Genomic DNA, 12179 nt, shown 5'->3' with positions numbered 1-12179 from the left:
CACAAAAGCAGAAAACCAACACCTGCAGGACTCAGTGCTGACACTGCTGCTCAATGAATGGCAGTCTGTGGCATGTCACAGCCTGGCTGCCTGCACAGAGGTGGCCAAATGTTATCTTCTCCTTATTTTTCCTCTTTTACACTTTCTTCCCTTGCTTCTTCTCTTCCTTTTTCCCCTCCATCTTCTTTGTCTTCTACTTTGTCCTCTTCTCCATCTTTTCCCCCTCTTTCTTCTCTTTCTTACAGGACAAGAGGTAATGGCCTTCAGTCGTGCCATGGTCCAATTGTACATATTCAGACTTCATTTGATTTTTCTCCCCCTTTTCCCACAAAATGGGAGAAGGAATTGGGCAGTGCTGTTGTGATAAGTCTGAGCAGTGATCCTTAGTCCTGCTCTAACCCCAGCTGGGATGTGGCATGGGGATGGGCTGGTTCCCAATGGCTCTGGGTGTCCCTGTGCTGTGTGTATCACTTGGTCACCTCACATTCTGCTAACCAAGGGCTCTCGCCAAGGGATCCAAGCTGATGAACCCGTGAAAAAATTAAATTATTTTTTGGTAATGCTTCTCAAAGAGCATCCTGCCTGTGCTACCACAAGTGCTTGGGAACCAGCTCTCCTAGCAAGGATGACCAGCAAGGTGGGATGGTTTCAGTGGTGGAAAAGTGTGAACATATGTGTTGAGCCTGCAGAAACAGGAAATGGGAGGAGATAAAAATGGGGAACCTGGGGTTACCTTGTCCTTCTCATGTGCCCAGATGGGTTGTGACAGATCCAAGGTGATAGTGATGAACAGAGCCTGAATGATAGAAATGCATGGGTTAATTGTTTTCCAATTTAACTCATCAGGGCTGGGTGGGGTCATTTGCCAGGTGATTACACAGCTTTTGTGGTCACAACATTCACTTTCTCTCATCCAACATATCCAGTTACCTTTGGAGAAACTAACTGTTGTGTGATAAGAATCATAGAATCACTAGGGGTGGAAAAGACCTCTAATCTAAGACCATGTTTTCCAACCTCGGCCCATCCCACCATGCCCACTGATCATGGTCCACTGTTCTTGAACACCTCCAGGGATGGTGACTCCACCACTCCCTGGGCAATGGGGATAGAGAGAATGGGAACATGCATGGAAAAATCCTGCAGTGCAAAAGAAGAAATAAAATCCTCAGGAGCCATACAGACCAACCTGGCTGGGGGGAAGCTGTATTTCTGGGCTTGGCATGTGCTCAGGACATTTCAGGAGGAAGCAAGGTCTGGACTTTGCTTTGCAGACAGTGAGCAGCATTTGCTCAGGGCTGGAAATTTGAAGTGTGTCTGCACCCAAGGCAGAGCGATACATAGAGAGCAAAAGGTTGTATGTAGGTATATATGTATATGTATATATGGTGTATATGTATATGTATATATATATATATGTATAAATCTATATGTAGGTTTATAGTGACCTGCAAAAAATTAATGTAAAGCAAAAGCAATAAGAAAACACATAGTCATGCCCCATGTTGTGGGGCCCACATTTATCACAGTTATGAGTCCCCAGGAAGATGGGGTGATCCCACTTCAATCCCTACCAACAAACCCCACCAGCACCAACTGATCCCCCAGCACCCAGCAGAGCTGATAACTGCTCTGTAATTCACATCCCATGAGTTAACCACGTTGCATTTCCCACATGACTCATCCTGGGCTGGGGATTGCAACACCTTTGATGCAAACATCATCACACCTACCCATTATTTGGGTGTGTTGCAGTTTCAAATAACTTCTCTTGTGAAATTTATACTGACCGTATTTCTACCTTCACAAGAAAGAATCAACAGCTCCCTGTTTGCTTTAAATAAAGCAGCAGCATGTGGAGAAAGAGCACTCCTTGCTGGTCCATGTTCCATCACTCAGTGGGCTGAGTGGTGTGGGGATGCGGGTTGGGGATGAGGGTCAGGGATGAGGGTTGAGGATGTGGGTAAGGGATGCAGGTAAGGATGCAGGTTGGGGATGCAGGTTGGAGATGTTGCTTGTGCCTTCCAGCAGCCTCCCCTGCAGGCTGAGGAATGCTGTGCTCCGTCTCTTCCCCTGTTGCCCACGGTGCCTGCAGGGAGCCAGCTCGGCTCAGGGGCTGCTGCGTTTCCCCCTGCCATCAGCAAGCAGAGAGTTCCTCACTCCCTCCAGCTCCCTACAGGTTTACAGATGTAATTTGATTTCAAAGCAGCATGAAAAATTCTTTGAAATAAGCACTGTGGGGGCAACGTGAATTGCTGACGCTGGCACACACACGCAGCATTCCCAGAACTGATCCTCTCAGTGCCCCAAACCACAGGGGCACTCCAAGAATCTGTGCGTTGCACCATTACTCACAGCACGGGTGGGTTGGGGGCTCAGTTTTGCAGTCCTTACAGCGACGCTCAGATGTCATTACAGAGTCCAAGCATCTCCTGCAGTGCCCATGTAAAGCAACGCCGCGTCGCCGTAAACAGGAAGGGCAGGAAGCAAGGCAATGGGTTTTCTTCCACCGCAGCACCAGTGAAGAAAGGGACAAGGAGCAACAAAGGGCCGATTGACCCTGTGCAGGAACGCTGCTCCCCTCCTGCAGCCACAGAACCGCTGCAAGGCACAGATGTGGCAGAGGAAAAAAGCCGCTTTCACAGGGCTGAACAAAGACATAGAGACTCTTTTCAGGGAGCCAAGTGGGTCTGTAGTGCCTTTGCACACTTCCCTAGCTACATGTTGAACCTTAGGTCTTTAGTAGGGAAAAGGCAGGCCAGTTGAGGCTGTGCGAGGATGCAAGGTCCATGGGATGGGAGCAGCACTAGATTTGTGCCCAGAGAAGCATCCCTCAGTGCCTGTTTTTTTTTTTTATTTTTATTTTTATTTATTTATTTATTTATTTATTTTGTGGGAAATTGATGAAAAACACAGCCTAGGGTACCTTTTTCTCCCTTTTCAGGGCTGAGGTGGCAAATCATGGGGTCCCCAAGATACATCCCCTCCTGGCATTGCATCACTGTGGGAGATCCCTGCCATGGTGCAGATGGTGCCACCCCAAAACCCCATTCCCCATGGGGTGCTCTTGCATACATGGACCACTGGAACCCACAGACCTGGTGGGTGCAGGGGAAGGTGGGAGCTGTGCAGGTACTGGACAGGCAGGAAAGGCTCTGTCTTGTGTCCAAAAGCAGCATGGTGCCAGCCATGTTATGCCATTCCCCAAATTTGTCTCTCTGCCCTGTTGCCATGGGATTCCCAGTGTTGTTCCTGGCACCGGTATCTTCTGCTCCATGTTGGGGAGTGGCTGTGCCCAGCACTTGGTGCTCGCTCTTCCTCTGGTTTCATTGTCTCTGGTGCTTTCTCCAAGCATGCTACCCTCACCCCCAAGTCCTACTGCCCTGCAGCAAAGACCTATTTTGCAGGTCCAACTCAGGGAGGCAGCTCCAACCCCTGCTCCAGCCTCCAGGAGACATGAGTAGTCCAGCTGCATATGGCAAGGGCTGTGCATGGGTGAGTTCCCATCTGGTACCTCCAGGTGCACCCCCTCCTCACCATGGGCATGGGTTTCTCTGCTGGTGAGGATAGTGCCAACACTGCAAGCTTGCAGGTAGTGGGCAGAGATGTGAGAGTTGCTCAGTTCACATGTGCAAGCAGGAAGGCAGAATAAAAGCTGCTTCCACCCAGCACCTGGGCACGTATAGGTGACCATATCAAAGGTATGCATGGGTGGAGGGGTGATGTGCAAAAGGGCTCTGTCTGTGCAAGTGGACTGAAGGGAAGAGGCAGCTAGACCCCATACACCAGGAAGATAGTGAGAGGGGGTTTGCTAGATGCATTGGAGTTTGGAGCTTCAGTGGGGTTTGGGGCTGCAGTGGGGTTTGGTGGTGCATCAGAGAGCTTCTGCCTGCCCCAGCCCTATGGGTACTGGATCCCTGCACACTCACCCCACCCAGATCCATCCTCATAGCTTCACAACTAAGCTCCCCAGAATCCAGAATTGTTGCTCAGCTACTTAAAGTGCACAAAGCTAGAGAAGCGTACATCCATTCTGAGCATCAGAGCTGCCTTCCTGTCCCTCTAGTCACTGAAGGTGGGGTCTTAGGGGTCCCAGAGATGTGTCCCTCCTCTGCAGAGCCAGCCTGGGCACTAACTGGGCCACAGGCGCCGTGGGAAAAACTTTGTCTGCAAACCTGTAATTAAAGGCTGGATCACAAAGCATGTGCCCGAGGGGGTTGAATTAAGGTTGCGCAGGCAAATTTAATTCTGGTATTTCCTAAATGTGAACATGTGAGGCTGCAGCTGGGACCGTGCTCTAAATGGCTCAATTTTCTTTCTTTCTTTCTTTCTTTCTTGAATGGGAAACAAAATGCAAAATGCAGCTAGCTGCAACATGGGGAGGGTGGTCAGCAGCAGCATGTTGTCACCCTCTCTGGTGATATCCCAGATGTGGAATCATCCTCCAGTGCCCAGAAAGAGACAATGAGATGCAAATGGCAAACAGGGAGTGATAGGGGGAGTCACTCCCCAGGAAGCACCATCAGGCTCTGGGACTTGTTGCATTCAGGCTGAGCTTCCAAAGGGCTTAGTCATGTAATTGCCTGTCAAGAAAATCCAGAGTTGATGTAGTTAATGATAACAAACAATCTGGAAAGCTTAATCAGCTGCATGCTTCAGAGCTCTAATGATTAGAAATGGGGATGAGGCACTGTGTCTCCCGTATAAGGGAATCTTGCATTTTTGCAAGAAAAAGTGATTTTTCAGCCAAGATGAAACTTTCTGACTTGACTGTTGCCAGGTGGCTCTGCAGCCAGGACTTCCTCCAGCTTTCAGCAACCATGAAACTTCAGCAGCTGCTTTGTTCTCTTGGCTGCTGCCACCTGAAAGCGCTGTGCTGTTTCTCAACAAGAGCATGGAAAGCTGTAGGCGACAAGTGTTGGTGAAAACGAAGCTTTATCTGATGGTGGAAAAATGCTGCAGAACCAACGTGGTACTTCCCATCCAGGTCTAATGATGACAGGTCCAGCCCAGAAAACATTGTCTCACATCCCCTGCATCTGTGTGCATGCAGGATGGCATGTGCAGTGATGCTGCTTCCAGGAACTTGGAAAGCTATTTCTTGAAGATGAACTGCTTGGGGATGTGCTGCAAGATGGGAAAAATGCCTCTGCTGTCATTGCATGGGGTTGTTGTGACCAAAGTGCCAGACCTAGAATTTGTCTTGCTGGGCTTCTTACAATTGGCCTCAGCCCATCAATCCAGCCTATCCAGACACCTCTGCAGGGCCATCCTACCCTCCAGTGGATCAACACTTTCTCCCAGACTGGTGTAATCTGCAAAAGTAGTCTGGCTCTGAACTTTTTTTCCTCAAGTCTGAGTGTTTTGGTTTGGTGTAGGAAAAAAAAACAGTGTTTTTATTTATTTATTTATTTTTGTGGCTAACTAAATATTGCTGCCCTACTTTGCACCAGGAGGAAATGCTCTTCCTTCCAATTTGTCTTTCAATTTCAGAAATAGTAAAACTGCACATTTGTCTTTGAAGTGAAACTGCTTGGTGGCTCTTCCTTTTTTCCTCAAGGCTGCACATGGCCACACCTGCCTGGGAATGCTATGGAAGCTTATGCGGTCAATGGAGGGAGAAAGGCACTTTCCAGGAGTGATTCAGAGGTTAAGATGGCATCAGACTCTTCCTGAAGATGTCACTTTCCCTTCTCAGATTAGGTGAAGCCCAGGTGATGAGGTGAGACTGGGCCACGGAGCCAGGTCAGGACAGAAGGACAGGACACTCCCACCTCCCACCACGGACAGCAAAAATAATAACTACACAAAGGAAGAGGGGTCAGGGTAATCCTCCAGGTCCCACTCCTGGAGGGCCTGGGTCAATCGCCAGCGAATTTGGGAAACTTTCCAGTAATTATAACAAGTTTTGGCTCCTGGTAGTGTTTGAGAGGCAAGGAGAAAGGCTGGGAAGAGTGGGAGTGCCCCTATGTACCATTTCCGTGAGTTTTAACCACTAATACTTCATCCACAGGACTCCATCCTTCCCCTTATCATTACATAATGATCTGTTGCCATGCCAGGATGGCATGTTTTTGCTATCAGCGTTTCCCACAGGGAAGCTATGCACAAGTTGGTGTCATTCTGGGGGTGTTGCACTGTGCACGGGGTTTGGTTTGGTGCTCTCCCAGCTGAAGATCTGACAGAGGGTCACTGCACGCTGTGATGTTGATGGGCTGACCCCACCTGTAGCAGGGCAGGGCAGTTCGGCACAATTAGCTGCATCTTCATTAGGAGCGTCTTCCAGAAAAACCTGCTGAGGTTCCTATTCTAGTGAAGGGCTCTGGGAGCCTGGGGCAGCCAGGCCTTGCTAACAGGAGCTGCTTGTTGTGCAAGATCCATGCTGGCAGCAGCCCTTAGGGCTTCATGCAGGAGAACAACCAGATCGGTGCTGCGTGCTGCACACCCACACGGGCAACGTGCTCCTGTGGCGAGCGGAGCCGAGCCCAGCAAAGCTGCGCTGGATTTATGGCAGCAGGAGGACCCACAGGCTCTGGGGAGGGTGTTTGGAAGCAAAAGCTGCCCCTTTAACATGGACGCGCTCACTCAGGAACTACTGATCCCAGAGTGCAGCTCTTTGTTTGAATGCCCAGAGTGCAAGCGTGGCTGGAGCAGAGCAATGCATGCTGGGGTGCGTAGTTTGTGCATCGGAGAAGGGGAGAAAAAGGAACAAAGGGAAAACATCTAAAAGGTGTGCGGGGCAGGAAACAGCACGTACCAATGCACTCCATGCTCTGTTTCATGCATTGCAGCTTGCATCTGCCTCTGCTTGGGCTCTGTACGTGGGGGACCCTGACAAATGTTTTTTCCAGCACTGAAAAACAGCCACGCTAACACAGCTTGGTCATGCTGTGGTTGTGGAAGCCGTGAGGTGGCTGGGGTCTTAGGGCTGCCAGTGTTAAATTAAGAGCTTGGGGGCAAAGTGTGGGGGCCTGGCAGTGCTGTTAACAAACACTGAGCTCTGATGTTGGGTTCAAGTTGGATATAAGGAAAAATTTCTTCTCCTAATGAGCGGTGATGCATTGGCACAGGCTGCTCAGGGAGTGGTGAGGTCACCAACCCTGGGATTGTTTCAGAGCCATAGAGGTGTGGCACTGAGGGTCGTGGTCAGTGGGCATGGTGGGGGAGGGTCAATGGTTGGACTGAGTGATCTTAGAGGCCTTTTCCAACCATAATTCTACGGTTCTGTCACATATCCAGCTCCTCCAAAGGCTGCTGGGCAGGTTGAATAAGGGTCAGTGAATGTCGTGACCACAACAACTATGCAATAACCTGGCAGATCCCCTACTCAGCTCTGTCAAGTTGAACTGGAAAGCACTCAAATCATTTCACACATTTATCCCATTAAGACTCCGCTCATCACTGTCACCAGGTCCCTTTTGGGGTAGGAGTGAGAACCCCACACTGTAATGTTTCTGTGTGGGAGTCTGTGCCACAGAACGTGTTATTCTGCAGTAAAATGTATGCAGATGTCCGTAACGAGCTGGAAGCAGTGAGGGGTGCCCCGCATACAGCCCCTCAGGGTGAAGGCTTCTTCACATCTCCAGTCAGATACCGGTGGTGAGGTGTGGGACACATTTGTGAGGAAAAACGGTGAAAACAGGAACGGGGAGCAGCAAGCGGGGACCGCCGGGCTCGGGAAACACCAACAACGGCGCGGAGCCGCCCCCAGGCCGAGCGCGGCCTACCCCGGGCCGCGGCCGGGCCGCCTCGCCTTCCCGGCGTGCAGCGCGCCGCCCGTCCCCAGTGTGCCGCCATGTTGTCGGAGTGAAAGGCAGGGGGAGAGGCAGGCGGCGAGCGGCCTTGGGGGGGGCCGAGATCCAGCTTCATCCTACCGCTCCGCCCGTGAGTATCGGCACCGGAACGGGCCCCCGCCGCGCCGCGCACTCCTGCGGAGCCGCCGGTGGGGCCATATTGGCGGGGGGAGCGGGCGGAGCGGCGGCAGGGCGGCCCGAAGCGAGCGGCGGCAGCGGGGCGCTGCGCCCGGCTCTCCCGCTCGGCGCCCGGCCGTGTGTCGGCCCCATTGTTACCCGGCGGGGGCTCGGCGGGCCCTTCTCGTCTTTCGCACCGCTGTTCCGTTCCCCATCCGCCCGTGGGGGAACGGCGGCGGCATTGTTCGGTGGGGGGCGGCCCCGTGGCGGTCCCCCCTGGGCCGCGTTCCCTCACGGCGGCGGTGCTTTCCCCCCTCCCCCCCCTCCCAGGCCCGGCCCCTCCCGGGAGCCCCGAGCGGGCCCGGCGGGGAAGGCCCGGCCCCGCTTTGTTGCCCGGGGAGGGGCAGGGGGGCCCGGCCCGTGCTGGGGTGGGCGCGGCGGGGCGGGGGAAACGCGGGGGAGGGCCGCTGGGGGGGTTGGGGGGTCCGTGACAGAGTGGGGGGGGGGAGCACAGGGCCTGAAGCCAGGGGGAGGCACAATGCGGGCAATACTTTAAACGTGCGCTGTGGCCTTGTTTGTGTGTGTGTTGTTTTTTTTTTTTTTAACCCTCTCCTTGTTTTTCTCTCTTTGCATCAGTGCCGTTTGGCCATTTTTAATTACACGCTTGGTGATTGTTAGAGAGGAATCCCACTTTTTTTGCCCCTCCCCAACCCAAGAAATACTTGTTGGTATTTTGGTTCTATTTTTTATTTTTTTTGTTTTTCTTTCCTCCTTTGTTTTTCATTTGTTTGTTTTGCTCAGTGTTTAATAACTTTGTGCAGAGCGGAGATTTCCTTACACAGATCATGAGTAAGGAATTTCCTTTATGAAGGCTGAGGGCGGTGGGGTGAAGGGTGGCATTTAGCACCGGTGTTTTAATGCTGCTGTAAGCAGTCGGGTTGGTTATCAATTTTCCCACTTCCCACAGGTTTTACAGAAAACACGCGCTCTTACCTTAAAACTTCTGATAGGCCATGCAGCTCTCGAACAATGGGAGCTTGAATTTCCAGTCCAGCTTTCCAAAAAAAACCACCTCCCAAACCAACAGCAACAAAAAAGAACTCCCATCCAGCTCTGGGTTTCACTTGTTGAGGTGTTTGCTGCCAGCTTCATGTTTTAACACTGCCTGTCTTTTTTAGAGTGGTTTTGTCTATAGGAAAGGCAGAGCTGTGCTGCCTTACTAAGAGATCTTGCTGCTTGTGCTTGAAGTTTGCTCGGTGATGCCTCTTAAGTTCAGTTGGCTGCTCAAAGCATCGTAATCTAAACTATTTCACTGGTAATGATAACACAGCACTTTATTTACGTGCTGTATTTTGGTCTAGGGAAAAGGAAAGCTGTCTGCTTCGAGTGCTTTGTGGCAGCGTTCTCCCCAAATCTCCCGACTCTTCTGCCTTTGTTTGTAAATGTGTAACTCTTCGCAGGAAACTGTTTACATGGGAAAGGTTTATTGCACGTTTTTAGGACGAGTTTGGGAGTTAGTGGGGTCCTGGCAGCCACTAGCTGCTTGCAGCAGAGCCTTGCAGCTGCTGGTAGCTAATGAATGTGTGTTGTGTAGGTGACTTAACATATTTCTGATGCTCTGTGTGCTTTGAATGACAGTATTCAGCTGTCTGCTACATTTAACGCGGCATTTCTATAAAAACACATCTTGGAACTAAACTTGAACTACCCACAATGCTCCTTTCCCCTTTGCTCCCTTTCAAAATGTCTCCTTTGCCAAGTTTTCTTGCTTGTTTAGCGCTGCCTTGTCTGTGTTAGATGAAAGAGGAAGCTTCTGGGAGCGGGAGCTGCTGGTGAAGAAATTAACAGTGCTTTTACTGGGTCTTGCCTGAGATTTGTGTAGAGCCCCAAAAGATGTGGATTTGTGGCAGTGCAGCTGGAACATTGGAGTTAGCAGGACTGTGCATGGTGGGCTTGTGACCTTGTTAAGCAGAAATCCAGTGTTTTCAGCTTGCATTTGGGGCTTTGATGTTTTGTGTGAGTGTGTGGTAATGCGGTGGCACTTCTGTGCTGATACAAGATTTCGCTTTGTGACCTGGGGGTGTAAACAAGCACTGCAGGCACTAATGGTAGAATCTGCATTGCTCTGTGTTCTTTGGGGAATTTCTTTCTCTTGGTTTTCTGCAGCAGCACTTAGGTTGTTTTGTCCATTTCATAAATGGGCGTTCTGATTTTTGTGTAGTGGGTGCCCTACATGAGTCTCACACACGCTCAGCAGCACAACATGTGGAATTTGGGGCCAGTGTACATTTCTGGATGGTGTTTTAGTTGTGAAGTTAATAGAGCCAATGACCGTTATGAGGCATTGGACTTGGCATCGTGATGTTTCCCACATCAGAGGCGTGTGTTACTGAATGCACAGAGCTGAAGCTTGAAGGATTTAACCTTCCCTTTTCCTTCTCCCTTTCTCTCTGTCTTGCCTACCTGCCCCCACCCTGTAGGTGTTGGTGGAATGAGCGTTGCGTGTGTGTTGAAGAGAAAAGCAGTGCTCTGGCAGGACTCGTTCAGCCCCCACCTGAAACAGCACGCTCAAGATACAGCTAATCCCAACATGCCTGTTGTATTGACATCTGGAACAGGGTCCCAGGCTCAGCCACAGCCAGCTGCAAACCAGGCGCTTGCAGCAGGGACACACTCCAGTCCTGTTCCTGGATCCATAGGAGTTGCAGGCCGCTCCCAGGACGACGCCATGGTGGATTACTTCTTTCAGAGGCAGCATGGTGAGCAGCTTGGGGGAGGAGGAAGTGGTGGAGGCGGCTATAATAACAGCAAACATCGCTGGCCTACTGGGGATAACATTCATGCAGAACATCAGGTAAAGAAATCTTTCCAAACTGAACACATGAGCGCATCGGGCTTGTGATAGATGCTTTTAATGACACTGTTTAAAGCTTAAGATGTTTTGTTTTCAGTGGTTGGAATGCCAGCAGTCCTGTTTGTTTTCCCTTTTCAGGATTGCAGTGCCTTGCTAGCTATAAACTGAAACGTTTTGGTTCTCAGGGGTGTTGAAATCCCAGTGTGCTGTCTGACAGTCATACGTGTGTTTGCAAAAGTTATCGTTCCCTTTATTGATTTCTTTTCCCTCTCTGCGTGTCTGTGTGTGAACCAGCTTAGTGGTGGCTGCTGCTGCTTTTCAAATCTGTTGCTGTAGTTAAATAATTCTTATGTAATGGTATTACAAAACTGCCAATGCATGTAGGTTGAGCTTTTACCATTCTCAATATTGAAAAACACAGTTACAGAGGTTGCTTGTGATGTGTTCTTGTCTGTATTTCTCGCTTATTTGTTGGTTTTTCTTTTTAGTATTTGGATGGGGAAGTGCTATTAATATGTTTAGCTAGTCTGAGAAGAGAACATCATTAAGAACATGAGGAACAGTACCTTCCACAAATGCAGCTAACTCCTCATGGTGATGGAATGACTCTGAAGGGGTAGTAGGCCAAAACATACCTTGGTAGTAGTGTTTACTAGAAGGCTTTTCGGTCATTGCATTGTCAGATATGCTGGGACTGAAATGGGTGTATGACTCACTGTAGCTTGCTGACTGTGACCTGTAAGTAACTTGTCAAATACAGTAGCAAGCTGAGGAGACCTGTTTCCTATGCTAAAGGAGACATGGGAGCAGAGCTTCAATGTGGGCATGTTGTTAGTATGTATGATTCCTGCAGATCTATTAGGAGCAGCAGACACAAAGCTTTTGCAACCTTTATTAATATCTCCTGCCTCTTAATTTTTAAAGTAAAAATGATCAAACCCTTGTTCCTGTGCTGTGTGTCCCCAGGGGATGTGTTGTCATCTAGGCCCTTTGAAAGCAAACATTGCAGTGAATTTTGCAACCTCACTGAAGTCAGTGTGCGCATCAATAAAAAAGAAAACCCAAGTGCCCTGTTAATTTGTTTTGTAAGAAACATCGTATTAAGTACTGCCATGTAAGTACTTAAGTAAGCTGCTAGAGCAGTATTGGAGTTACTCCCTTCTGTGCAGCATAATATTTAGGGATAACTGTGTAGAAATGAGGTTTAGTTAACTATCAAAGCTTTAAGTCACTAAATACAGTTAGTGACTTGCTTCAAGAGACGCAGATGGAAGAGATTTTAATGCACTTGAAGTGGTATAAGAAGTAGTAAGCAAACATTTCTTACTCAGTGGCTTTAATGTATAAGTTTTTAAATAGAAGTTGTCATGTGGTTGGCCTGTTGTGTAGATGTTTAAGGCAGGGAATGCTGTTGG

The 12179-nt window shown here is 49.7% G+C and overlaps 1 protein-coding gene across 9 annotated transcripts in view; it reads left to right on the top strand.

Moving 5' to 3' along the window:
* The first annotated feature begins 7796 nt into the window (after positions 1-7796).
* Positions 7797-12179, top strand: part of PUM1 (pumilio RNA binding family member 1) — a 65276-nt gene continuing 60893 nt past the window's right edge. For 7 of the 9 annotated variants that reach the window (XM_065744416.1, XM_065744409.1, XM_065744413.1 and 4 more), the window contains exons 1-2: positions 7797-7884; positions 10391-10764. In XM_065744416.1, the coding sequence (XP_065600488.1) occupies positions 10402-10764 (363 nt within the window). In that variant the 5' untranslated portion in view covers positions 7797-7884; positions 10391-10401. The remainder of the gene's footprint in view (positions 7885-10390; positions 10765-12179) is intronic. The other 2 variants (XM_065744415.1, XM_065744414.1) reach the window with 1 other exon arrangement.

Source organism: Cyrtonyx montezumae, unplaced genomic scaffold (assembly GCF_038088225.1).
Source record: "Cyrtonyx montezumae isolate F1298 unplaced genomic scaffold, pur_monq_1.0 scaffold_31, whole genome shotgun sequence".
In the NCBI taxonomy this organism is placed as follows: domain Eukaryota; kingdom Metazoa; phylum Chordata; class Aves; order Galliformes; family Odontophoridae; genus Cyrtonyx; species Cyrtonyx montezumae.
This window is presented reverse-complemented; position numbering and strand designations above follow the sequence as displayed.